Source organism: Amphibalanus amphitrite, unplaced genomic scaffold (genome assembly GCF_019059575.1).
Source record: "Amphibalanus amphitrite isolate SeventyFive unplaced genomic scaffold, NRLGWU_Aamphi_draft 000850F_arrow, whole genome shotgun sequence".
NCBI lineage: Eukaryota > Metazoa > Arthropoda > Thecostraca > Balanomorpha > Balanidae > Amphibalanus > Amphibalanus amphitrite.
The window spans coordinates 103,344-130,937 of record NW_024882344.1 but is presented as its reverse complement, the minus strand read 5'-3'; the positions used below and the strand labels follow the sequence as shown (position 1 = coordinate 130,937).

The following is a 27,594-nucleotide window of genomic DNA, read 5'->3' as shown; positions in this document are numbered from 1 at the left end:
GATAGCTCTGCTCTTTTATTGCGTATCGTACGATAGCATGGGTCATAAACATTACATCACCGCTATTCGCTAAATATCACACCGGTTCGAGCACAAGATAGGCACAGATTGGGGTCAGTACTCCCCCACTTCCGTCCCTCCCCTCCCGCCAACTGGCCCCTCGGGTTTACCTCTCCCCTCTACGGCACCCCATTGACACGGACCCCAGGCTCATAACGGTCTCTCGTCCCCTACCGCGTCCTCGCGTCAACAAGGTGCCCTTTCAAACCGGCCCGGCGCGCCAAATTTGAACGGCGCGCGCCCGCGGGGATCACATCTCGTCGCGGCGAGGATCTCTAATAAATAGACGATAACAGCCACAGCGACGATCCATGCCGCGGAGACGGCACCACGCCCATGCGTGAAATCACTGAGATAGTCGCCAATAAATCTCTATCGATACAGATTACAGCCCTCTGGCCATGCCCTGATACTGGCGGCCACGTGGGTACCGGCTGGCGTGACGGGATCGCGCCGCGCCGCGCGGTGGCGCCCCCTCTCCCGCCAGGCCGCATTGTTCGCGCGGTTTTTGCCGCGCGCTCCGCCGGCCAGCCTCTGAGCGGGCCGCGGCGCGCGCTAGCCTCAACGCAGCACTTCGCGCGCGAGGAGTCTGGCGGCCGGCGAATCTACTTGGCCACAGCGAAGCCGACGCGCTGGCGAGTCATGTCGAACTCGGTGTAGTACTTGCCGATGAAGACGTCGCCCAGGATCCAGATGGGTCCCATCGGCGCCGGCACGTCCAGACCGATGAAGCCCGACAGGCACATGGTCTGGCCGGCCTGCGAGACCTGCGGCGGACGGTGTTGGAGTCAGAACGGATAAGACGTTACACGGCAGGAGGAAGGCAGCCAAGAAGTCAACTGCTTACATGAGAAAGTTTCGTAGTCCATGCTGCAACAGCAAAAAGCCGGCACTGAAGGCCAGAGACGAACGCGATGTGACTAAAATATGCTTAAAAAATAAGCTACCCGGGTAGTAGACGTCAGACCACCAACTCGGAACCATATACGGTTCATATCAAAACCGCATCGTATCAATCACCGCACAAATCTCCGCCAATCTCCCATTGTGAAGTCGTCGCCCTGTCCTCCCAGCGCCGCGCGCTGACGCCGCCGCTGACGCCGCCCCTGGCGCTCCGTTCGCGGCATGGCGCGCGGGGCCGGCGGCCGTGCGGGAGGGGGGAGGGGGAGAGGGGTCGGCCGGTTACCGACAAAGGCAGCGGCGCGGCGGCGGGCCCGCGGGGAAAGTGGCGGGAGTGAGCCGCGTCCGCTGATCCCGCGCTTTCGGCGGTCGGCGTGCCACGTGGGTCCATGCGGCAGGGAAAAGGCGGGAAACGGACGGGGCCAGAGGAAAGGAGCCGACACTGAGAGTGATTTGCTGGGAAGTGTGTAGTAGGCCTGAAGGACACAGATTTTAAAGCACTGGTGACAGTGTTCTACAGTGGATAGATCAGGTGTGTCTTCTGCTCCTGCTCGCGATTTCCATGAAATGTTTTTCGTAAGAGAAAACAAAAGCGAGTGAGAGAGAGAGAGAGAGAGAGAGAGAGAGAGAGAGAGAGAGAGAGAGAGAGAGAGAGAGAGAGAGAGAGAGAGAGAGAGAGAGAGAGAGAGAGAGAGAGCGAGAGCGAGAGCGAGAGCGAGAGCGAGAGCGAGAGCGAGAGCGACAGAGAGAGGGGGAGGGAGCCCCATAACCAAGACGTCCATCCGCTAGAGGCCCTGATTTTTCGAGATTATTTTTTAGGTGTGGATGAATGATTCAGTGAAGACCAAATCTAAAAAACGGTCCTTTTCCCACCGGGTCATGCATTCTGCACCAGCCTTCTCACTAGCTTCCTCAGGCGGTCCATCGGAAAGGTTTCTAAAAATCCATTGAACTTTATCCACATAATAAAAATTGTTTGATGCGGTTAGCGCTGCACTTTTTCCACCCGATAACCGGACGATTCTACTGCGGACGCGCGTAACGAACAATGCATTGCAGGAATGCAAGGAGAAATACAAAACATCCTGCACGGCGAGTTTGATCGACGGGCGACAACTGCGGCGCGCTAGTCAGCGCACGACCGGTGTTGCGCAATCAAAGGTTGTTTGTGCGGTCATCATGCAATGCGGTACGGGCACTGCCAGCCCGACCAACGGTATGACAGCGGCAGGCGAGTCAGTACTTAGTAATCGTTGGTTTAGGGGAAATGGCAAAAATGAAGGATTTGAAACAGCAACTGAATCAGACAAAAATGTCCCCGGTGTGACAAGATAACAGATTCAATCTTGTATGCCTAGCGCATCGCCTTTGACTCGGCGCCGGACAAAGAGGGATCAAAAGAAATGAAGCGAACACATGCTATCAAACTGATAAACAAAAATATGAAGCACATCGGGATAAAGCTAACAAACTAAATGGAATTAAAACTTGCGCAAAGAATTGTAAATCCCAGCATATCAATCGTGAGTTGAAAAGCAACGCTGGGGCCACGGGCTAAAATACTTTAGACTTCAGAGTAACTAAGCCGGAAAGCATTGGCAATGGCTTCCAAACTTTAAAAACAATCCATCCACATACAACTGAAAACTTGCAGACCGCGGCAGATTTTCCTCGACATAAGCCCAGAGCGGCCTGTGAAAGAGTTCATTGACGTAGGTGGGTTCCTGGAAGTTGGAACCGCAACCCACCAGTATGCGGTCTTTTGATAAAACAGAGACTAAGCGCAACTGATCCCACCCGCCCGTCTCCGCAAGATGAGAGGCAGCGCTGGCAATCACAGCTTTCATACCTTCATAGGATAATCATACCGACATGTAAGTTGGGATCAGTGAAAAATAAAAAGCCAGAGCATCTACAAAGTTTCACGTTCCGAATCAACGTCTTCAAGTTTGTGCCTTTGGAATAATCAGGGATGCGGAGCCGGAGCCGGAGTCGGAGCCGGAGCCGCCGGAGCCGGCATATTTTGCCCGGAGCCGGAGCCGGAGCCGGAGCCGTGAAACAATATAGACCGGAGCCGGAGCCGGAGCCGGAGCCGCCAAAAAGGGGGCGACTCCGGCTCCTTTTTATTTTTTGAAGAGGAAAAAAAAATAATTGACCTAGTTCGGTTTGACAGTACAAGGCAGTGAAACATATGGTATGTACTTACGTCATGGGCAATCAAGTGAATGAAAAAAGCCGAATATCCCCAGTATCCCACAGTACGCAATCAACTTCCTGTCTGCTCCTCCCCCCCCCCCCCCCCCCACGTCTACTGCATCCCCAGAACATGAGGACCGGTCATCAGGTGACGGCCATTGTTTTCAAGCCAGTGCAGTGGACTGCGACTCCCAGCACCGTCTCTGCCGAGACGGGTGTCAGCTTACGATGGTTCAGTGAACTCCGATTCGCGGCGACTGCGTTTCCAATGCCATCGCTTCCTAGTCCTTTGTTCTGCCAGTTCTCTCCGAGGTGCGTTTGCGCGGGGACGCGGTCATGAGCCGGTCATGGCAAAGAGTAACGCGTATAACCAATCCAATTTTTCTTCCACCCGTATTTAATTGATTGCATAGGGGATGTACTGAGTCGGAGTCGGAGTCGGAGCCGGAGCCGGAGCCGCCGGAGCCGGACCATTTTACTCGGAGCCGGAGCCGGAGCCGGAGCCGCCATAACATTTCACCCGGAGCCGGAGCCGGAGCCGGAGCCGATTTTTTCTCCGGAGCCGGAGCCGGAGCCGGAGCCGTCTGAAATTTCCACGGCTCCGCATCCCTGCTTTGGATGGTTGCAAACCAGGATGCTTACCCGGAGGATGTAGTCCTTGCCCTCGAGCGTGAAGTTGCGGCCGCCCAAGATGAAGTCGATGGTGGGCAGGTTCGGGATCAGGTTGCAGTCCACCTGAAGAACAAACAAGAGAAAATTACAGCACACTGCATCACTTGCACAGTGAGTCAAACGATCACAGCTCTTTTCTGCATCCACAACTGTATGTTTCCTTAGCGACAAACTAACAAGTCTTGCTGGTACAATCAATCTCTATAAATTGAGCCTCTCCCAGAGTGTCGGGAGCCGTGTGAGACGGGCGCGGGGCGTGGGAGAGTGCCGGACCGGCTGCCCTTGGTTTCCGCCGCGGCCATTGCACCGTGGGGACTTATGCCATCCTAGCACGACATAAGTGGCAAATACGAGCATTTTGATATCCACTTTTTTGTCATCCATTTCACGTAGAATTGCCCAGTGCATCCATACCCGACCTTAAATCCTTTCAAAAACGATTGCTTACACCTCAAAACACCTCTCAAAGTGTAGCATTGCGCCGACCAGCATCCTGCTTCCCGGATATAGCGAAAAAACACATGACAATGAAACGCCCGCTCACTCGTTTTCCTGAACAGCAGCTTAAAGTCGCGATATGTTTTCATTATCTCTGTTTAATGAGGAAGATGATGGTATACACGAAAATTTTCAAAAATCAACCAAAGGTATCATTTTCGAAGGAAATGCTAAAAATGTTAAAATGCTTTTGATTCCGGGAGTTGAATCAGCAAACTGTTACCCTGCAAAGTTTGATACGCGGTGGTACGCGTGGAAACACATATCAAAATGTTCTCCAATAATTTCTGCGTCGGGGGCAACTCTCATTTTTTGCCGAAATTTGCCTAAACCAGTCACTATGAGACGTCAAAGCAGACGGTGACGCGTGGTTTCTTACGCCCCGCCGGGCCGCGCCGCGGCGGGTTACCCGACCGCAGCACACCGCCTGGGGGTTTCCGGTCAGTAGGGGTTGGGAGGAGGGAGGGAGGGGTGATACCATGTTGACCTTGCTATTTTCCATCGCCAAATATTGTTTTTGGATAAAACAACAACGCTGTTGCAACGCTGCGTCTACATTACTGGCTCCTACAGTTAATGTTCACCTCATGAAGCTTCAGTTATAGAGCTTTGATATAGGCAAATCGAAAACTGATATAACTTCGTAAAGTGGGGATGTAGGTTTTGGGGGTGGTGGTCACGAATTTCATGGTAGTTTTGATCAATGATGATCTTTTCATGCAAGGTCGGGTCAGGCTAGGCCCGACGATTAGGTGCCCTGCCGCCTATCCATAGGCCGGTGTCAATCACTACTAATGGCTCCGTAACAGGTTACGTAAGCACCAAAACTTCTTATTAAAGGTTTTAACGGGTGTTAAATTCGAAATTATCTTCAAGCACTCATCTAGAAAAATGCTTACTCGGAAAGGTTAACTAAGGTCATCTAAGTTAAATGACCTCGACCTAACCTTCACATGACCTTAAAAATACCAGGAACAAACAGCATTTCATATGTTGGAGCGTTAGCAACCACAAGCGCCGATGATGTGCGCTCACATGCGCCAAATCGATAGCAGCCTAACCTGGTCGGGAGAAACAGGTCATATGTCAAAACTTATGAAAGTCAAGGTCATGAACTTTTCAGTTCATGTATAAAATTGACCGACTCCAAGGTATAAAAAGTTTCGTCGCGTTCCACCACGTTTTGCTTGAGTAAGTTGCGAAAAACCGAGGGGGAGGATCTGTTCGACCCCCTCCCCTTCAAGTGCAAGGCTTCACAAGGTTAAGTCCGAAATGCCTTTTGATTATTGGGCTAAGCACGAGCAAATACCTATTTCTAAAAACAATTGTAGCTTCATTCCACTTCTTGAACGCTTCCACGCCCACGATGCATTGCTAGCCGAAGACGACTTAGCGCTAAGTCTATGGGAAGGGGTGGGGGGAGGGATGGATGCAACAAGGGAGCCAACCATGTTGTCTGGGATCAGTAACCATTAGCCCAACCATTTGACGGCGAAATAAAGCTAGTAAAAGTAGCGTAGGGTGCGATATGAATTAAGTCGTGCTAGGATGGACAAAGTCCCCACAGTGCATTGACTGTATCCCTCCCCGTCCCGCCAGACCAGTCCAGCAGGCCAGCACATACTTCAGAACGGAGCGGAACGGGTTTTCCGTCCAGCAGAGCGGACTGAAATCGGACGTGACGGTAAGCGGTCCTCTATCGCGCCGATCGCAGGACTGGGGAGGCTCTGCGGTTGTGAACTGAGTCGTCCGGGCTTTTGGTGGATGAGCATGCAGCGTGACAGGGAAGACAGAGCTGGTGATTATCATGTGCAGCCAGCCCTGACGATGCGAAGATAATCACCTGCGGGGCGCCAGACTGGCGCTAAAATTGGGGGAAATGACCTTCGCTTGCAGCACAAACAGATGCCAACTGCATTGTAGCTTTCCGTCTAAGAAACCTGCCCTCCTCGCCCCCGAACGTATTTACGGATATGCATCTAGATTGATATCAATGAAAATTTTCAATTTGTAACATTAAAAGTTCCTATCATACCTTGTACTCCCCGCCGACGATGAGCACTCCTCCGATGGCCTTGTTGATGGCGTCGGCTTCCTTGGTGGGTGCGGCGATCAGCGAAGTGCCCGTGTCGGCGATCGCCTGGCAGCCGCCGGCGCAGAACTTGGAGCCGCCAATCTCCAGGCTGCAACGGACCGGCGCAAATGGATGTCAGCATCAGGTAAGTATTGGGCATCCAGCACGACATGACGTCAAAGCTGCGAGCCGGACACAGCCGGGACACTCGGCATTATGTCGAGGTTATATCTATTATTATTATACCGGCCACGACTGTGCCAGCGCCCTGGGAGCCCGCACAACGGAAACCTGCACTGCGCACAATGCACACGGACAGGAAAATCCACGAACACTGCCTAGTATCCACACGGCTGATTAGCGCACCAAATCGGTGGGATGGGGAGGTGGAAATGTTATATAACAGTGACAAACACAGGAAGTTCCGGTTATGGCCTTACAGTGAAGGAAATGGAACGAAGAGCATCGAATTCTCACATGTTGCGATTTCGGCTGAGAGCAGAATGGCAAGTGAAAATGGTGGGTCGGTGGTAAGAATTTAGCACAATAATTTCGGAGATGATTGTAGTTAAGGTCACGTAGGTATACTACACCCAACAAGGGCTCTCAGGAAGGCAGCCCAGTTCGTCCGCTCGCTATCCTCATTATCAAATACCACGCAAGTCCGGCCCCGTTGATGTCCGTCACAAACACTGACGGACTGGGGACGGCGAGTGTCAGTCAGCGACTGACAAAGGTCAGATGAATCAGCTCCAGCGAGTGAATCCGGCGGGTGAGTCACACCAACAAACAGGACTCGGCATAATGCTATGGTAAACGATTCAACTCGAGGAGTGACATCAATTCAGAGGGTTTTCTAACAGTGATTTCCTAGGAGTGATTCATAAACACCAAACATGATGAATCATTGCAGATTCAAGTTATGAATCATTGCAGACTCAAGTTAGAACAAGCGGCGCCTACACGTCTTTTGTTGCCAGTTCGCCATGATTCACGATGAATTATGAATTCATCATGAATAATTTCGACCTTGGGTGATTCACACATTAAACATGAATCATTGTATATTCAAGTTAGAACGCGTGACGTTTACAGGTTCTTTCCTGCCGCTTCCACTAATGATTCACGACGAATCATAAATAAATAAATCATGGATCGAATATGAATCGATGCTAAAGAGCGATGTTGTACCATGACACAGTTTGCGTGTCCTGTGCATTTACTACTTGCATTAAATAAAAATAAAGTTCGAGTAAGAGTGACATTGAAGTGCTCTTAGGCGGGCGCCTGTGCGAAAACTCAATATCGTTTCTGCCGTGGGGACTAGCCAGCGGCAACAACGGTTGCTAACATCTCAGCGCAATGCTCGACAGTACAGGATTGCGTCGCGGGGGAGAATGTCGGTCTCTTCCTTACCAAACTTACACAGATGACAGAAGTCGTTTCTCCACCAGCAAAAAAGCGCCGCCTTTGTGAGGACTGAGGACTACATCCTGGTTCCAAATAGAAAATAATTTAATCCGCAGACCGCGACACCAAAAGGCGGTCGCAGCCGGGCACAGCACACACCCGGCCACACCATAAGCACCTCATCCATCTGCGGCGACCAAACAAACACCGCTCGCCCACACTCCAGCAGCCTCACGCCACAGCACGCTGTCACCACTCCACTGCAGACCAGACTCGACCAGCAGATCGGTGGGAGTGGTGACAACCAGGGTAAGTCACCACTCAACCACTGCACCAGGCATTATCGGCATTGAGCTTTGGTTGCTATTAAAAACATAGCAGCCAGTGACTCGAATCTCGAAAGAATCAGCGGCGTCAGTGGGACCCCCAGCGCCGGCGGCATGGCCGTTCATAGGGTAGTGGTAAGCCGACCGAGTGCAAAACCGCAACTTTGCATATCTGTGCCATCAACAGATCCACGGACAAAGCCTTGAGCGTACGGTGGTTGCATGCCAAATTAACGGTCAACACAGTGCAACGCGAACATAAGGTACGATGTTGTAAATGTATCGTGCAGCCCGAATGCATCTGCATTCGACGTTGTACGAAAATAAACAAGCTGCGTTAAAAACCGCAAGTTTAGTGCAAGTGCGCTTCGCGGAGGGCTATGGCCATGTGTTTGTATGATGCCCATGCCGGGCCTGTAGGCTTTATACCAGGCTCTACGATAAAGCCTCTGATACCGGCGCGGGGCTGACGTAGTCCGGCGCCGGGCCTCACCGCGGGAGTTCCCACGTGCAGTGTGCACACCGTGCAGAGACGGCCGTGCACTGCACTGTCAAGGCCAGCGACCGGGAGGGGGGGGGGGAGTGGAAGACCGGCCGGCCGAGAGATCGGCCCGGCCCGGTCCCGGTGCAGCGGGAGGCCAACAACATACCGGCTGAACCGCCCGCTCTGCCCCCCAAGGGCGAACACTCAAATTATACACACCGTTCTAGATAATCGGCACTAAAAAGGCTCTGGTTTCACTTTCGCAAAGAAAGTGAGCGCAAATAGCCGTTACTTGTGCTGAATGATTATGGACACCTTGAACCGAAAATTGTGGGATCACTTCAATTTCTTCAGACTGCTGATGCTGGTTGCTTCATTTTTTGAGCTCACAAAGAAAACAATTGCCTTAAAAATTATGGTGAGAAGATACTAGCCATCTCGGTCTAAATACGAAACTAAAATTCACATTCTTCACAACATACTGGTGCCCGCAGCAATTCAAACATTCGGATGACTTTTGTAGCAATCATGCCACACGGAAGAGTGTTCTACGCACGCCCAGCTTCCGGTGTCTACCGTAGGGCCGAGCTCCAGAATAATTTTTTCGCGGCCCGCGCGGCGCACTGTCCGCCGGCAGAGCCTCGGCGGGCCGCGCCGTGTGGTCGTGAATCACAGCGCGGCAGCGCCGGCCGGCGTCTCGCCGCTCCTTCTTCCGCGCTCTCTCCCCTCTCCCTGTACCGGATCCGTGCCCGCCGTGGGCCGGCCGGTGAGGGAGGGACGGGGAAGCAGGGGCCGGGCCGGTTGGTGGCCGGCCCGCCGGCAGCTCAGTCGGTTGTCCGGGTTGTCGGTATGCCGTTTACAATAACACGTGAAAGTGGAGACTGCTCACCAGTCACCCTAGTAAAACCAGCACGGTTTCTACACAGCTCTGCAGATTCAGTTTGCTACAATTTAATGCTTTATTTTGAAAAATCTTTATGACTTATCAACTAAAATGATTCAAGCTGCCACATCAAACATTATTTAGTTAGCCCTTAAACTTGCCATCATCGGTAAACTGCACGAATTTCGAGACGAAGAACGAGACCCCCAAACCTCCCGATTCTTGTGATCCGTCATTGCAATCTGCAATCTTTCAGCTCTTCACTCAATACCGGACAGCTATATACCATAAATCATCCTCAACTGATAGCCACGTACAGTCACCAGCACTTGCTACTAATCACCTCGTTTTTGTTCAGTAGTTTGAAGACCGATCAATTCTCAGTCGCGCAAGATACGTCAAACGATCCGTTTGGTCCTCCGATTTTCGAATATCTAACTTGTTTTTGTATATTCGAAGCATTTTGGGATGGGGAGCCAAAAAACCTCTTTTCTGCCCTAAAGTGTGCCCCAAGAAGTCGTAGAACCTAGTCCCGCCTCTGATCCACAGACCACTAGTGCCATCTCTTGTCAGCCGAACAAGCCGCAGAAGTAAATAATGTCACGTGACCTTTGCACACGCTACAATTACTACGCAGCTGTAGTGGGGGAAGCGGGGCGGAGGCGTGGAGAGGGACGCGATCGGTCGGCTGGGGTCAGGTCGCCGAGGTCAGAGGTCATCCGCCGGAGGGTGTTTGAGCGGTTGGGCCGTATGGGCTGGGGCCTGCGGAGTGGGAGCGCCTGGACCTGTCTGGAAACAAGCCCTACAACGCAGTGACAGTCGAGAATATTGTGAGGAAAGAGAGAGAGAGAGAGGGAGATGGAGAGGGAGAGAGAGAGAGAGGAAGAGAGAGGGGAGAGATGGAGAGAGAAAGAGAGAGAAAGAGAGAGGGAGAGAGAGAAAGAGAGAAAAAGAGAGGGAAAGAGAGAGGGAGAGAGAGAGAGAGAGAGAGAGAGAGAGAGAGAGAGAGAGAGAGAGAGAGAGAGAGAGAGCGAGAGAGAGAGAGAAGAGAGAGAGAGAAAGAGAGAGAGAGAGAGAGAGAGAGAAGAGAGAGAGAGAGAGAGAGAGAGAGAGAGAGAGAGAGAGAGAGAGAGAAGAGAGAGAGAGAGAGAGAGAGAGAGAGAGAGAGAGAGAGAGAGAGAGAGAGAGAGAGAGAGAGAGAGAGAGAGAGAGAGAGAAAAACTGAAAGGAAAACCAGAGAGGGTAAAATGAGAAAGAGGGCAATTGGTAAATCAGTGAGAGGGAGCGAGAGAGGAAATATTTAGTTGTATCAGCTTGTTTCACATGTAAAATGCAAATTTGCTTTCCATCATTACAGCTTCGGATTGGAAATTAAATTTTAGCATCCTTATGATAAACCCACGTTGACGGGATGCAGTAGCGGCGGAACACCTTCAATTAAGGGGGGGGGGCACTGCCGACTTTTGGCCCTATTATTTCCATGCAACGCTCATAGGGCTAATGAAGAAACGCCAAAATCAGAGGGGGCACGGTGTCCCGGTGCTCTCCCCGTTACGCAGCACAGTGAAAACTAGCACAGTGACAATCGTCTGAAATAAAATTGGATTCAGTAAGAACTAAGAACTTCATTGTCCGAAAACCGCTGACAGTTGATAGCTCAATGACACTTAGAGCCGTGCAAAAGGAGGCGTGAAAACACTCTCCTCATTTCGTTCTATTACGAGAGGGCCTTGTCATGGCGTGAGAAAGGTGCTTTCAAAATAAATGACACTGTATGAGTGAATAAATATTCCGCGCCCCCTTGGGCTATTGGCGGACCCTACCACCTGATCGGGTGGTGCAGCCGTTTCGCCCTCCACCTGAGATCTCGGAAAGTTACCGACCGATTTTAAACATTCCAAGAGCGTTCGATAGCCCACCAGGGAACTACCATGTTACCAGGTTTCGTTGACCTAGGTGCAACCCATGACGTCACAAGTCAGGTCAAAGGTCGCATTGTTTTGACCGATTTAGTCTAAGGAATGCGTTACAGTCAGTTAACACATCAAATAAAACGCATGCTATCGAAAAAACATCGATGGAGCGTTGGTTGTCTAATACATATGCTGCCTAAAGATGTCATTGATGCCAGGTCAGTTCACAGAGGTCAGGTCACTTAGGGTCACAATATGAACCCAACTATGCTAGGGTCGTGTGATACATGTTTTATGGCCAATTTTACATTTAAAATTCAATGGTGTGAGCTAGACGGCCGTAGACGGTGTGAGTGGAGGTCAGGTCAAGGTCAGGTCAAAGAAGGTCAAATTTCAAAGTTGATATTTTGCATAAAAGGGGTATCTATTCGATGCAACTCATCACAGGAAATCCAATAGTCTTTGGCTTGCTTTGTGTGTTCTGTGACGGCTAAAAATTGAATTTGAAAATTTTACGTAATAAATTTTGAGTAGCTTTCCTGCCATAACTTTGCTAAAAATGGAGCTATCGAGTTTAAGTTTGGCATATCTAGAGCAGATAGTTCTATAACATATATTTCAGTTTTAATTTTGAAAGTTGTTGGTATTTTCGGGGTGTTATACTTCTATAGTTTTGATGGTCAAAATCAATTTTTGTTTAGAGATAAGAGTTAGCAGTTCGGTAGCGCTGTTTATTTTACATCTTTTTGATCTTGAATATTTTTCGTTATCTTCAAAACTGTAGCGTGACAGCTCTCCCCGCTAAATCTTTTATTGGGTCGAAAATGACAAAACATGGCATCCCTCTGACGTCATTTGTGACTAACCTTTCATAAGAGCTCTGGAAAATTTGGTCACAAGGTGTAAAAATGATGCCCGGAGGGGTCTTGAAAGTTTGGTGCCGACATTTGCTATACTTTAGGAGATATCGACTTAAAAGGAGAGAGGGGACCGTTTTGCGCCGCCCTCCCCCCTCAACGGGGCTTTCAGTTGCTGCTCTCACAGAACAATTGGTTATATTACAACGTAGTGGAATTGCAAGCGGCAATATAAGCTTCCTGCCAGCGCCGGACCAGAGTTTAATAATGTTACATGCAGGCTGAATTTTAACATTTAACTTTTGAATTTTTAAACCGTTGAGCTTTTTAGAAGTTGTATGAACTGTTCAGCTCCTTTTTTGGTCCATCACAACGGGCTTGTATGCCATTTGTCAACCAAAATCGAATTAAAAACTTTTTATTTGGTCTGGCTACCTTGCCAACTCCTTAACTGGATCGTCTAGTAGCTTTTGATTGGGCACTGTCCACATTGTCTAGCTTTTCGTGTCATAGACACTGTCTATTTCGTAGTGTCTATTTCGTGTCATAGACATAGACACTGTCTATGACACGAGAAGAGGCTACTGACATCGTTTGTCGCGGTTGGATAATACCAATCCACGTCCCAGTGGCTGCTCGATCGCACTTTCCCTGGCCCACCTCTCCCACCAGGCTAGACTTTGCCCGGCACAGCCGTCGCCTCAGTGCCTCGGGCGGTGACCCGTTCAAAGGGGCTCACAATTCGTATGGTGCCGTGGCTCTCAAACCAATACAGAACTGTGAAACGCAAAGGCTCACTTTCCATATAAGGCGAACGGCTGATTCTGGCGCCGGGGCTTCATTCATGCTAAGGCGCCCAATCACAGCGCCGCATTTCAGTTATAGTGTCGGGCGCAAAAGCTACTATGCTCCGCCCCTCCATCACGTGACCCTCCCCTCACGTGGCCTCAGTCACGTGGTGTTTCCACTTCTTGGCGCATGGCGGCGCTAGTCTCGCAGGGGCGGTGGTAGCTTGCTCCCCCGCCGTCCGAGGGTGATGGGTAGCAACTGCTGGTGACTGTACAAGCGACGTCACATGGGTTTGTCGTCGCTGTCTCCAAACCCAGAACAATCGACAGCAGTGCAGTGGTGCCGCACTAGCTTTCGAGCACCCGGCAAAACACGCCTGCGAGCCCTGTATGGTGGCGCCATCTGCTTCCCCTCCCCCTTCTCCTCGCCCCGTCCACGCTTCGCGCGCTTTTCGGGGCCGTTCTGTGCTTCGCGCGCTTTTCGGCGCCGCTCTGTGCCGGTCCGGTGGAGGAGGGAGGGGACCGGCCATCACCCCGGCCGAGGGCCGCCGCTCGCACCTGCACGGCCCGACAGCCTTGAGCGCGGCCATTGCGCGTGGCGCGCCGCGCCGGCCGGTCCGACCCACGTGGTTGGCGCCGGCCGGCGCGCGCGCGCCCGGCGCCGTTCCGCGCCATGGCGGGAGGCGGCCATCGACCGCCTGCGCTGCACTGAACCGGGGCGGCGGGCGGCAGGCTCCGACTCGCCGCGCAGAAACGCTCGTTAGTGGCGCTGCGTTATGTAAGTCATTCCATCATGCGTGTGCAATAAAAATATTTCAGAACATGGACGTAGCATGCACAGTAAAATCATAGGAGAAAGAGTCGTGGCTACAAACGAGCGAATTTCCCTAAAAATACACGAAACACCGTCATTTTTTATCTACTCCCACACCGAGAGCGGACGTGATCGGACACGCACCCAGTTCTGGGAATCACGCCGCGCCCGTATGGTGACGTCACGGCGCTGAGCTGAGCCCCAGTCGGTGAGTTCACCGGCCGTGGGGGTGCGCCCCAGCGGTGAGCGGACCACGGCAGACTACGGCGGCCCGGGCGGCCCGAGCGGCGACGAGCCCGAGCCCCAGCCGTGCGCCGGCACACGGCGAAACGCCACAGCCGGAAACGAGCCGCTCCGTTGCAGATGGAAAGCTTCCGCCTTCACACACAAATAACGTCCCATCACGGTGGGTTGTTAGTGGCGACAACTGCGATTCAACTATGGTCGAGGTTCCGCCACAGTGAGTCGTTGTCGAAAGCCAACTCTCCATGTGTTCAAAAGTCATGCTTTGCTTCTTAAAACATAACATTGAAACACTGAATTTTCCTTGTCGGTTGCAACAAGAGTAACGAAAATCCCAAATAGCGCAAGCCCGTCCTCTTCGAGTTTATCCGGCGGGGATCACGCAGGCGGACGGTGCACTGGAAAATTCCCCGCTATCGCGCGCTTGGCACCGGTCTCGGCGCGGCGGTGCGGTGCCAGCGGCGCCTGTGCCGCCCACATGGGAGACAGGTGAGGTGGCGCCGGTCGCCAACCTCATGTCAGCGGCTGAGCACAGCACACTCAACGTGGATCAGTGTGTGTGCGTGGGGGGGAGGGGGCATAGGCGGCGGAACGGAGAGGGCACCGGGGCACCGTGCCTCCCTTTGATTTTGGCATTTTAACATTAGCCCTATGGGCGTTGCATGGAAAGAATGGATGGGACCAAAAGTCGGCAGTGCCCCCCCCCCCCCTTAATTGAAAATATTCCGCCGCTACTGGGAGGGGGTGCAAAAGCGGTGCTTTAAAGGCATCTCTGATCTCTGCATTACATTCCACATTCGCTAAAGCACGACGAATGCAAGGATTGAAAGTAAAGAACCTATTGTGTAATCGGTGTTGTTTTTCAATCGAAGTCTGATACTAATCGTGAGGTGTCGACATCGGCTATAATCTATCACTCAATCAGTTTGCTTATTTTACGCTTGGATAGGTCAATTTAGCGCTAATGTGACATCCACCATTCACCAATGGACCTTTGAACGTCTGGCTTGGTGGCTTGTCGTGAATCCTGACGAATGAATGCCAAGCTAATCATAAATCGTTTCTAGATAGGCTCACAGAATGACGGCGATAACGCCCGGTCATTGTTATAAAGGCCGTTCAGAAATACCGGTACCGGTACCCACACATGATTTAAACTTTTCTTCAATGCAGTTTTGGCACCGCAAAACTACTGCACTGTCAAACGACTTTCATTTACGACCGTGATTCAACAGGAGTTCATCCAATGCGTTTTCCCCAAAGTGCTAAAATCCCCACCAGAGTACAAAGTTGAAATCAACTACAAAAACCAAGCAATATCATGATTCAGTCTCCTCATCGTTACTGCGAAGTCCAGTTCCAGTCCCGTGATTTCAGTCTGATAGGCCGCCTGTAACGGACATCCGCCACGCTGTCGCTCATGCTCTGGTGCTTGTCAGCTCGTGCGGTACCCCTCCCCCTCCCCCGGGCTCCAGGGGGAGGGGCGGCAGCTGCGGGACGGCACGGGCCGGGAACATGCCGGGAGGGCGGGGAGGGGGCAGGTGGGGGCCGGTTCCGCCACCACCTGCCACCCGGCGAGCAGATGGCTGACGGTTGACAGCCGGCCTCTCCCGCCTGCCTGTCGGGAGAGCGCGCCCGCTGCCTCTCCCCACTCCCTCCCCTCTCTCTTCCTCTCCCTCCCGGTTCGAGGTGACCCGCCTAACATCCGCCCCAGATGCGTCCAAGGCGTGTGAAGGCATGCGGGGGCGCGCTCGGCGCTTGGTAACAAAACCAGAAGGCGGGAGAATCGGCGGGTCACTGCCATGGAAATGAAACAAGCAAAGACAACATCGGACGGTCACCGTGACAGCCAGTGGCAAGCTGCCACGCTTTGGATCATGTTTTGAGCATGGGGAGAAAATTACGATGTCCGTTATCACACAAAACATGGAGACTGGAGCCGGAGAGGTATGAAAATCAAATAGCCAGTTTGTTTCCGTTTTAATAAGTGTATGTTGAAATCAAGGCTGAAAATCATACGCATTTTCCCAATGAGCTGACAGCTCGTTCGCCCCCGTTATGCAAGCCGCAATCATTGGATTCACCGAGTCTGTCAGGTGGCATTACCATAATCGCGCGGGACTCGAAACGCCAACTGATAACCCACTGATTGATCCCGACTTATCTTTGACACCCCGCCGGAACAGCGAAATTGTTTGTCAAGTTTTCCTGGCGTGAAAGAAGTCAGCCTCTTCATTCAACGATTCCTCAAAAGGACAGCGTGACACTCGAACCTGTCAGCAGCCAGCTTTATCAGCTCCATTTCCGGAGGGCCACATCCGCAGCACGCCTGTCCGGCCAGGAGAGGGCGCTGGCGGACCGAGGTCAGCCCCGCGGCGCGGGTCGCGACCCCGAGCCGACCCCTGCACGCCGGGCCGCGCGAACCGAGTCGGGTCGCCGGCCGGGAGGCCGTCTTTACGGTCGGCGGCCGTCCAGGGCCGGCCCGAGGGCGATGAACCGGCCGGCCGCCGACCATGGGCGCCGCGCTGACGGAGCCGGGCGCCGCCGCCAGCGCCGCGCTGCCCCCTCCCCGCCCGCGCTACCCCCCCCCCCGGCCGACTGCGGAGCCACTGACGGTCACCTTCCCGTGCTATTTTGGGACCGGCAGAAGGGGAATAGCACATCCTGCCGCCATTTTGGCAGTTCATTTCGCGTACGGCTACTCATTCAAGAGTGCCCCTCATTGAGCGGGCTTGACCGTACTCGGCAAATATACTGCCCACATTTTTATACGACTCGCACGTCACTACTCGGAAAGTACAAATATACAGCTATGGGCTAAGGCCTGCCCTCAAACAAAACTATGGCGTGATGCACGTAAGAGGCTATCCTAAAACTTGGAAGGAGTAACGTACCGTTAACCACATTCTATCGCTCATAAAAGTTTTGAGCAGAATACGATAAGCGAAGCGCCGTCAGCCCGCAGTGTGACGTCGGCACCGCTGGTGGTATCGACCGCGCCGCGGCGGGATCGTCGACAGTGCGCCACACACGCCGTCGTTCTACCGGCCCGCTGGGAGCGCCGCGCGGCAGAGTGGAGTGCAGATAACGGGTGGAAGGCGGCTGGGAACGGGGCGGGACGCTGGCAGGTCATAAGCCGCCGCCACAGACGTAGCGGGAACTGTAATCAGGATCACGACGAGCGTTGAAACCACGACTGGTGGTGAAGCTACAGCCATAACCGCAGTCATGTCATGGTAAAAGCCGTCCGTAGTCGGAGCGCTGAGTTCGGCTCCGCAACCGAACCCTGATTTTAGTGACAATTTCGTACCACATCACAGTGATGCAAATGGGGTTCACGAGTGGCCATAAATACGAAAAAGGCCCAAAATTCAAGTTCACTTAATCGAATAAATCGTAATATGGTCAGTCAGGCAAATGTTTGGGGTGTCTGAAAAAGTATGATTTTAATGTTTTTGTCAAAACCGGCCTCGTGTAGGATTGTCAGAAGTCGAGACATTTTCGATGTCGTAAAAATGACTGTCAGGTACTTGAAATTCAAGTGCCGCTAGCGTGCGTGCATGTCATACAAACTGCAAAAACTATACATGAAAATGATCCCCGAAACCTGCTGCTTCTAATGCCACGTCATAAAAAGCCGTATCTATTTTGGTTTGGCGGTGAGCTAACTATTTGTAATCATGTTGCAACCGCAGTATTTTACCAAAAATATTTGCTTTCAATTCACCTACAGCACTTCACACAGTGTGCGCCCGTTAGTGCACCATATCATAGCATTCCCTAATCATTTCTGAGTCGCATCGTGAAAGAATTAAGGCGCTAGCACAGGGCTGACCGGCGCTACAGAAGTTTTCGTCCGGCACGGTCGGGTGCCGCGGCGCAGCGGGCGGCTCGGGCGGCCGCGCCGCCGCGCCGCCCGGACGCCGCGCGGCGGCACCCACCCGCCCACTGCGCGCCCACTGCGGCACCCGACCGCCCGGACAAAAACCTCTGTAGCGCCGGTCAGCCCTGTGCTAGCGCCTTAATTCTTTCACGATGCGACTCAGAAATGATTAGGGAAGGCTATGGTATGGTGGACTAACGGGCACACACTGTGTTAAGTGCTGTAGGTGAAACGAAAGCATTTTTTTCTTAGTAAAAAACTGCGATTGCAACATGATGATAAATAGTCAGATTACCGCCAAAGCGAATGAGATACGGCTTTTTGTGACCCGGCATTAGAAGCAGAAGGCTTTGGGGATCATTCTCATGCATATTTTTTTCAATTTGTACGAAATGAACGCAAACCAGCGGCGTTTGAACTTGCGAGTGTCTGACCGTCATTTTACGAACTAGAAAATGTCACGACTTCTGACGATTATACACGAGGCCGGTTTTGACAAAAACATGAAAACCATGTGATTTCAGATGCCCCAAACATTTGTCTACTCGGCCATATCGCAATTAACTCAATTTGGTAAACTTGACTTTTGGGTATTTATGGCCACTCGTGAACCCCATTTGCATCACTGTGCACATGGGGTGAAGAGAGCATGCCTTTCCACATGAGGTTTCCAATGGGTCAATACACCTGCAGAACGAAAGATACGTTTCTAATCGGATAAAAAGACAATGTACCCCTCCACGTGGGCCGTGGAGTGACTGAGTTTTCATGCAGCAGAGTAGGCGGCTGCTTTCCGATTCCGTCCCTTCACCTGAGGGCTGAGGCCTGAAAGCCGGCCGAGAGCGCACAGCCGACGGCCGCCATGCCAGCTGCCGCAGACGCTGAGGCGATCAATGCGTGCTCTCCACCACGCCGAGTCGGTCGCCGCGAGAAGGCGCCGGTGCGACGGCAAACGTTGGTTCAGACTAAACCTCTGCAGCAACTCAACTGTTCAAGAAGCCCCTTTTGCAATACAAATATCGTCTGCAGCCCAACCTGAACCGTCCACTTTTCCACAATCAAGCAAACACACGAGTGCCGTGTCTGTTAATGTGTCTTCATTGTAGCGTAAACTCCTGAGCGGATGGCTCAGTGTTCATCGATTTCCCCGAGACTGCGGCCACGGACGGGCAACAGGCGGGTAATTACCAGCGGAAACTTCCCAAATGGGGCCAACTCGCTACACCTGTGGCAAACCACAACAAGTAGGTAACTATTTACCCCGTTACCGCCGTTTACAGCTCTAACCGCGCAGCCCCTGCCGGCCGACCCGGTACGTGGCCGCGTGTTCGGCGCTGCGTGTCCTGTACCCACGTGGGCGGCGGCGAACGGCGCTCAATACGGCCGGCCGGGCGCGCGGAGGGACGGGGCGAGGGACGCTCAGCGGCGCCCGACAACAGCCGACCACCGCACACCCGGCGGTCAATCGTTAAAGGAAACAGCTCACTTTCCTGAAATTAGTATTTTGCTATGAGTTTACGATTCTTTATGCTCAAAATGATCAGAAAATAAAATAAAACCTTTTTGTAAAAACAATTATTTTCTATATTTTAATATAGGACGAACTATATTCTATGTAAAATAATGTTTGACGCGGAAGCTTATTACGCGTTGACCAATCATATTGCGTAGTTCAAACCTACGCATGCTGCATTAGCTGTAAGCAGCATGCTGATTGGCTGACGATGACGTGGCTGCATTCCTGTGCAAGGCACACATTCCTCTGCAAGGCACTCTTTTCGGAACGAGAAATGGAATATCTTCGTCTAGGGTGATCGTTGAGCCGTAAAAGCTCCTGATTTGTGCTAGTCTCAGCTCAAGCTACGAAACTGCTATTCCAGTTCAAAATCCCATGTTAAAAGTGAACTATTTCCTTTAATGGATATCGGCGGCCACAGGGGGAGGCAGGGGTAACCGCAAATGGGGACAGGACAGAATAGAATGTTCTGGAAAAGACGGGCTACCGCTGGCTGGGACGACGCCTAAACTCACATCAATATGAGTTCTAGAAAGGTGACAAGAGCCATGTGTAAACCCTGTGAGGGCCCAAGCACTTCCAGCGCCCTCTCATCCCCAGCCGCCTCTCTGGGCACCCGGGGAAAGCTGCCCACGTGGGGAGAGCCGGGACGGGACCCAGTAAAACAGGCGGCTGTCGGAATTCTGTCCCGCCTCGGCCACAGCGGCGGTCCAGAGCCACCACAGACGCCGACAGTAACAACAACAGATGAGACTGGTTACGGGGAATGAAACGGGGAACGACAAAGCTCACACGTAAGTAACTAGAAACACATCAGTTATGATGAGCTTAGAGTACAATAACTAAAATTCGCATGCATTTTAAAAACGACAAAGAAAGTGAAAGAAACACAAGAACACTCAACAACATAGCGAATACCAAACCACTCAAAAGGCGGCAAGGCCATCCGTTGACCACTGTTTGGGATCCGCTAAAGGGTTGGTGGGAGTTCCATTAACATTCCAGAGCCCACCGGCCCAGCGAATGCGCCCGGAGACCGGCCGGGCGCCAGAGCCGGTCCGCGCCGACCCTGGACCGCCGCAAAAACAGACCCAGCCCGGCCGCAACCGTTGGACCGCTGCGATGGGTACTGGGTAGGTCCCAACCAGTCCGCCCTTGGATTCTACCGTCGACACTGAAGTCAATGCTGATAACTGTGCGATGCGCGTCGGCCGTTGATCGATTCATCGATTGCGTTCGATTGGTTGATTAAAAGGTAACAGAACGTCCGCATTAAAGGGACCCTCCCACCTTAACATTAGATTTGAGTTGAGATAGCCAAAATGGGGTCCCTGGCTCACAATTACCGGTTTCGGCACTCACAACATCGAGAAATGCCTTAAATCGGAAATATTGAATTTCAAAATTGCAGCATTTTGATTCAGAGGGGCTAATGCTTAGGAATACCCCTCTGAATGTGTGACGTCAGCGCCGATATCTAACGATTTTTAAATGTTTGACTAAAACGTTTTGTAGCACGCGGTGGTATATGCTGCGTTGCGCGCAACAAATGCCGCACTTTTAAATAAAGTCGCTAGGAACAGTGGAGATCCCAAAAGGTAAACAAAAGTAAAAGTCTAATATCTTGAAAACCGATGAATATTTTTCGATGAAATTTGGTAGACATTCGTTTTCGCTCTTTCTGAATCGAGCGACATCACTTTCATGCCAATTCATAAACTTTTTTGAAGGTGGGAGGGTCCCTTTAACAGCATAGCCATCGTGTGCCCATCGTCGTTGATCGATTTTGCGGCAGCACGTAGTTTATAACTATGCTTCAGACACATGCTGTCACAATCGTAAAGTCCAAACTGCTGACAGCTCACGACGGCTTACCCATCACCCGTTGGCCTCAAAACTCGGTTACGAACGATCCAAGTAACTCCCGGATTCCGTAGGTCATAGCATAGCATCGCCACGAGATGTGCCGTTCATGGTTGGTGCTTGAGATATCGTACACGATCCCGAGGTAACGATCACCGAGATAGTTACACACATAATCGGATCACGTCAGAGTAACATCACGGCTAGGGATGCCGTTCGTGCATCCTTTGTCAGTACTTACCCATCCATCTTGAACTGCCAGTAGCCGGGCTTGTCGACGCCGATGTAGGTGAAGTCACCAGAGTACTTGGCCGGGTCAGAGCCACCCAGGATCAGCTCACCTCCCTCGGCCGCGTGCGGGTCCCTGAGGACACGAGCGACAAGTTCGGTTAGGAGGTCTGAGGCACATGCTGAAATCTTCAGTGTCCTTCTCATCCTTAGGACAACAACATCGTCTTGCTGATCATCTTCATCGTCTTGTCGTTTTTGTCAAGATAAATTTTCTCAGAAACATAATTCACATTAGTTTGTTAGCTTAGTCTCAAATCACCAGCCATTAAAAGAACTGCAAGACGTGGTTTGCTTGCAGTCTCTATGTAAATGTCGGTGGTTTGGTAAACATAGATATGCATTCCTTCACAGACGACGCGTCGATGCGGCCAGCCATAGCAACACAGCGTCATGACATTCAGCTGCTGAGTGCTGACCCCAGTTTTTGCTGTGACAGAAAAGATCCGGGACGGATTGACTCTGATCTCTGACCTATGCACTCAGTATGCACTATGCAGTGATCCATTAGACAAAAAACAGCGGCGGCAGCGTCGAATGTTCGGTACGAGAGCTAGCTTCTCATCAGACATTTTTCGACAATTACACTTTTTCTTTGGAAAATATAGCTCGAAATTTCAAGGAAAGTGAGAAAGAGCAGATGTAATGTGAGAATATTTATCACGAAATAAAATCTGAATAAAAGCAACCGAATCTCGTTAACAGAACAAATTATACATAAAAACAACGGTACAGAATGTATCAAACGATATAAATGATGCATGTTGTGCGACCGAGCAAAATATGAAGTCGTTACAAATAAAACTGAATATCTGCACCAAACATCAGTTCCCCATTCATCAGTCAGTTTCGCAGACTCACCTGTTGAGGTAGAAGGAGAAGACGGCGTCGCCGACCGCCTGTTGAGTGACCATGTTGTTGAAAACGGGCACCACGCCGTCGACGGAGATTTGCGGGAAGGCCATGCCCAGAATGCCGTCAAATTTGGCCGCTACGAAGGCGAGGCCGGGCTCGCTCAGCGCCTCAGCGAAAGTCTGGCCCTTGACCTGCACGTCACCGACCTGCGTAGACAATAGCGCCCGTATAGTGACTGGCGGAAAAAGCGTGCAAGAAAGTGCACTGAACACATCAGCAAATGATCACAAGAGTTCCAAAAATAACGGTAAAAATTGTCGGACATCTCCAGTGTTCTAAACAAAGTTGACGATTTAATTATAATCTCACTCATCGCATTTGACGCCGTTCGGGACACGGCATGATGCCGGGAAGCTGAACTTGAATTTTGATGCGTTATGTTAGAGCATCCACATATCCAGCCTAACCCATCCGAAACGTGTGAGTAAGCTACGACTCAAATAATGCATCAGCATTCAGCCCTTGATGTTACCCCTTTGAAAGCCTAGCGAAGCTATAACCCGTAGTTGATAATTGATACATTCATTGCTGCATTCATTGCTCAAAGACTGTTGATTCTCCTTACAAAGACGGTATCTTCGGAGAGGAAGCCGGAGAGGCTGCCGCTGCCATACTGGATGGCAAACTTGGTGTCATTCTTCTTGTATGTGCTCGACTTAGAGCTGTCATACTTGTTGTGGAGCACTGCCGACAAAAGCAACGCCCGGCGTCAGTCTGCCAGTCACGTGACCTCGAAATCGGGTCACCGACACCAAAAAAACGGGGGCAAAAACAGTGCGCTAATCAGCACAACTGAGGATCTCGCACGTCCGCTGGCGCTGTCGACACGGAGCTTTTTCCGGCATAAAACGTGCCCCCCAGGGGTCAGACCAATACGGATCGCGGGCAAACAAGGACACACCCCGCCCGCCCCGCAACAGTGACCACTGCGCAGTTCGTAGTTTTTTTTTTCAATCATGGAGGTCCAACGTCCGGGAGGCCATCCTCAGATGCAGTTGTCGCTTGTCAGGCTTCTTCGTCGATACCGAGCCTGGCCCCTCCCGTGAGACACGTATCCCCAGTGTCCGGAAAGCAGGTATGGTTTTTCGAAAAACACAGTACAACTGAAACCGATAGATTAGCCAAACATTATCCAACTCGCACCCCACCCCACCCCAAGGCCAGAGTTCCCTCAATACGAAGCGTCGAAGCCGAGCCACGACTCATCAAGTCACACTCCGACTCCACTATTTCAGTATGGATCCAATAGGGAACGAACAGGTACTTACAGCACGCAATATTGGTGAGGTGGCACTTCTTGGACGGCACCCAGAGGTTGGAGGAGCCCGTGTCAAAGACAACGCGGAACTTCTGCGGCGGCGTGCCGATGCTGATCGGTCCGTAGTACTGAGCCTGCAAATCAAATTTGACCGAGTGATGCCGCTTGGAAGTGCAAACACTTATGTAGAGCTAGCCACACCAGTTCATCAACATACGACTGTAAGAGAATTTATCGGAGGGAATAGTAGGCATGGCATCTGTAATGGAAGTACTTACATCCAGGTAATTGGAGAGTGGCTCCGGGTGCGGTCCAGCGGTCGCCCAGCGGCGGCGGATCACTTCCACAGAGGTCCCCACCTCTTGAAGGGAGCGGCGAGCCGAGGTGAAGCGATGAAGAGGTACCCTATCACATAAATGTTACACAAGTAACAAACCAGTTACAGGTGTGCATCAGAAAGTCAGAGTGGTTATGCCTGTTGCTTACTAGCCAGTGATGAGCCTGAAAAATTCCTCTTATCTTTGAATGCATCAAATAAAACCCATTACAGGACAATGTAATCCAAGTTCAAACAATAACAGCATATGATTATGAGTGACAGCTTTGAGCCTTCAATGAATTCACCACTTTTGTTACCACTAAACCAAGCTTAAAACTCCGCATATTAATTTCTTAGCTTTGTTCATTGACATATTCTAAAGCCCTGGAATTTCTTGAATATCAATCTTTTTAAACATGATTGTTACAAAGAGACATTGATTCACAAATAATTTTTCCTCATATATTCTTTCAAAACACTGAAAACTGAGACTTCAGATTGAAAGTGATGTTGAGTGCCTCTTCATAATCACTTTCAATGACTGATTCTATGCTGAATATTATCAATATACAGCAGCTCCAGGCCATGAACAACATCGTTGCCTACAAATAGACTACTTCTTGTCATTGGTGCATTTCCTAAGCAAAAAAAAAATGTGAAAGATTTTTTTTAAATGACACCAGCAATATCACCCCAAGCTGCCAACACTCGCAATAATGTCAAAAGCATGTACAGAGTTCTGAATGTTAAGTGTAGTGTCATAATTCAACAAATTTGCATTTACCAATAAATACCTACAAAAATACTCATGAACATAACAAATATGCAACATTGCAACCTGAGCTCTTTTATGCCTGACATGTACAAAGGCAAGGTGGATTGTTTTTAATATAAATGGCGTCAAACAAATAAAAGCATAATTAAATAAAATGTGCAGTATCACAGGAAAATGAAAGGCATTGCAATTGCGCTTCCAGCTTACGACCTCTTCCCATCCAATTGAGTATAGTTAAGAGCACTTTAATGACATGAATCATGAATGCAACCTAGGCTGAAATATATTCCATCTTTTGGGGACAGTTTGAAAGAGATAATTGGTGACAATTGTGAAATACAAACCTTGTGAATCCATTGATGCTCTGAATAACTCCCAGGCATAAACAGACTTGCAGGGCCAACATGGCTCTCATTCTGAAATTAACGATTAGACCGCTCGATTCACTCACAACAAATCCACAGAAGTTAAGGATAGCCCTAGCTCCGGCCCCACAATCACAAGAATACAGAGAATCGGCGCCCTCCCCTCTCGGCTGTCCGCCTCTCTCCTTTGTTTACATTCGTCAGTGCGCTTCGCCGAGTCAGAGGTCACATGACATGACGTCACTGGGCGCGCGACGGACGCTGCGCGAGTCTTGACGATACTGTCGAGCCTCAATATGCGCATGCGCGAGGAAGCTTGTCCTCTCGAGGTCAATGAACTGCAGCGGTTTTCGCTCCCCAACCATATTTTTGCGCTTATTTTATTTTGAATGTAGGTATTTCAGAGACAAGCTGGTAGTTGGTACCTACCACTAGCGAATCCAGGGGAATTGGCGGGGCACAGCGCCCGAAAAAGATAAAAATCGGTTTTTTTCTAGAAAATGGCCTAAACAACTTTTATTGCGCTTGCACAGCAGTGTAGAGGCCAGTGCGTACAAGGGATCGGCAAATGATGGGACATGCCCAGGGGTGGAGATCTGTCAAAATTTCAGGGGGGGGTCCAGGCCGGGCAGATGGAGGCGGGCTGGATGCAGTACCATTGACTTACATAGCTGATAGCAGTAATTCGTTTTCAGGGGGGGGGTCCTGACCCCCCCGGATCTCCACCTATGGACATGCCCCCTTTGGGAGTATGTACATACCTAATGCCGTCTGGAGCCCTTTTGGCGGGGAATGAAGACCTCTGAAAATGTCTGTCTTTAGCCGTAGTCGGAGTCGGAGTAACTCCATCGACTTCACAGCCCTGGCCTCAGTGGCGGCGCCACCATAGGGGCAGGGGTGGCAGCCTGCCACCCCTGCCGCGAGGCAGGGGTGGCATTGCCACCCCTGAAATATGGGACAAATTTGAAACGTCACCGATGTAAAAGACTCGCATACTGCGTTCGAGGCCCCTATGACCTCTAAGCCTACACAACATACAGGAGGCCCTTTTACACGTGGGAAGTTTTCTAAGAGGTATTTATCGTTACACAGGAGGCCCTGTGCCAGCATAGGAGGCCCCTGTGCCCGCGCCCTCACAGAGGGCCCTGGGCCCGCACAGGAGGCCCCTCTGCCCAAATAGAAGGCCCCTTTGCCCATAGGAGACCACTGTGCTCGCATAGGAAGTCCCTGTACCCGCATAGGAACTCCCTGTGCCCACACAGGAGGCCCCTGTGCCCGGACAGGAGGCCCCTCTGCCCGCACAGGAGGACCCTATGCCCGTACAGAAGGCCCCTGTGCCCGCTCAGGAGGTCCCTGTGCCCGCACAGGAGGCCCCTGTGCCTAAAAGGAGACCCCTGTGCTCGCACAGGAGACGCCTCTGCCCCAGTAGGAGGCCCCTTTGCCCACAGGATACCCCTGTGTCCATACAGGAGGCCCCTGTGCCCGCTCAGGAGGTCCCTGTGCCCGCACAGGGACTCCGCCCAAATAGGAGGCCCCTTGCCCACAGGAGACCCCTTTCCCTACGACCGCACAGAAAGCCCCTGTGCCCACACAGGAGGCCCCTGTGCCCGTAAGGAGGCCCCTGTGCCCGTAAGGAGGCCCCTGTGCCCGCTCAGGAGGCCCCTATGCCCACACAGGAGGCCCCTGTGCCCGCACAGGAGGCCTCTGTGCCCGCTCAGGAGGCCCCTGTGCCCACACAGGAGGCCCCTCCGCCCAAATAGGAGGCCCCTTGCCCACAGGAGACCCCTCTGCCCAAATAGGAGGCACCTTTGCCCAAATAGTAGGCCCCTTTGCCCACAGGAGACCCCTGTGCGCGCAAAGGAGGCCCCTGTGCCCACACAGAAGGCCCCTGCGCTCACACAGGAGGCCCCTCTGCCCGCACAGAAGGCCCCTGTGCCCGCTCAGGAGGTCTCTTTGTCCGTCTATGCCCAAATAGGGGGCAACTGTGCGGCCATAAAGGACGCCCCTGTGCCACTGGCGGATCCGGAACTCCGTTTTTTTAGGGGGGGGGGGCTAAACGTTGGTACAAGGCCGCTTTCTGTAGGCAAAAAGTTGTTGAGGGGACGGGGTGCACTCCGCAATTTTCAACCCCTATTTTTCCATATACCGCCCAATGTATGGTTAAAAAGTTGTTGAGCGGAAGGAAGGGAGTGTGCTCCGAATTTTCCAGGCCGTTTTCATTCATTGCAACGGCATAATATGAGAGTTCAGATAAAAAAATGTGGAGGGGGGGGCTTATACTATATGTATTGCCT

The 27,594-nt window shown here is 51.6% G+C and overlaps 1 protein-coding gene across 1 annotated transcript; it reads right to left on the bottom strand.

The window, feature by feature from the left end:
• On the bottom strand, window positions 1-25,711 carry LOC122367100 (lysosomal aspartic protease-like). Its single transcript, XM_043339907.1, has 9 exons — window positions 25,280-25,711; window positions 24,120-24,246; window positions 23,852-23,975; window positions 23,149-23,267; window positions 22,530-22,729; window positions 21,622-21,744; window positions 6,362-6,509; window positions 3,799-3,891; window positions 1-827 (listed from the first exon to the last, which is right to left on the bottom strand). Exons 1-9 carry the CDS (start codon window positions 25,348-25,350, stop codon window positions 666-668), a joined length of 1,167 nt encoding a protein of 388 aa, XP_043195842.1. The 5' UTR covers window positions 25,351-25,711; the 3' UTR covers window positions 1-665.
• Window positions 25,712-27,594: the final 1,883 nt, after the last annotated feature.

Excerpts from the sequence above, each read along its gene's own strand:
- LOC122367100 (XM_043339907.1), bottom strand. The coding sequence starts at position 25,350 with ATGAGAGCCATGTTGGCCCTGCAAGTCTGTTTATGCCTGGGAGTTATT. Across the intron at positions 24,247-25,279 it reads AGCATCAATGGATTCACAAG|GGTACCTCTTCATCGCTTCA; the intron begins GTTTGTATTTCA and ends TTTATGTGATAG. Across the intron at positions 3,892-6,361 it reads TCGTCGGCGGGGAGTACAAG|GTGGACTGCAACCTGATCCC; the intron begins GTATGATAGGAA and ends TTTGTTCTTCAG.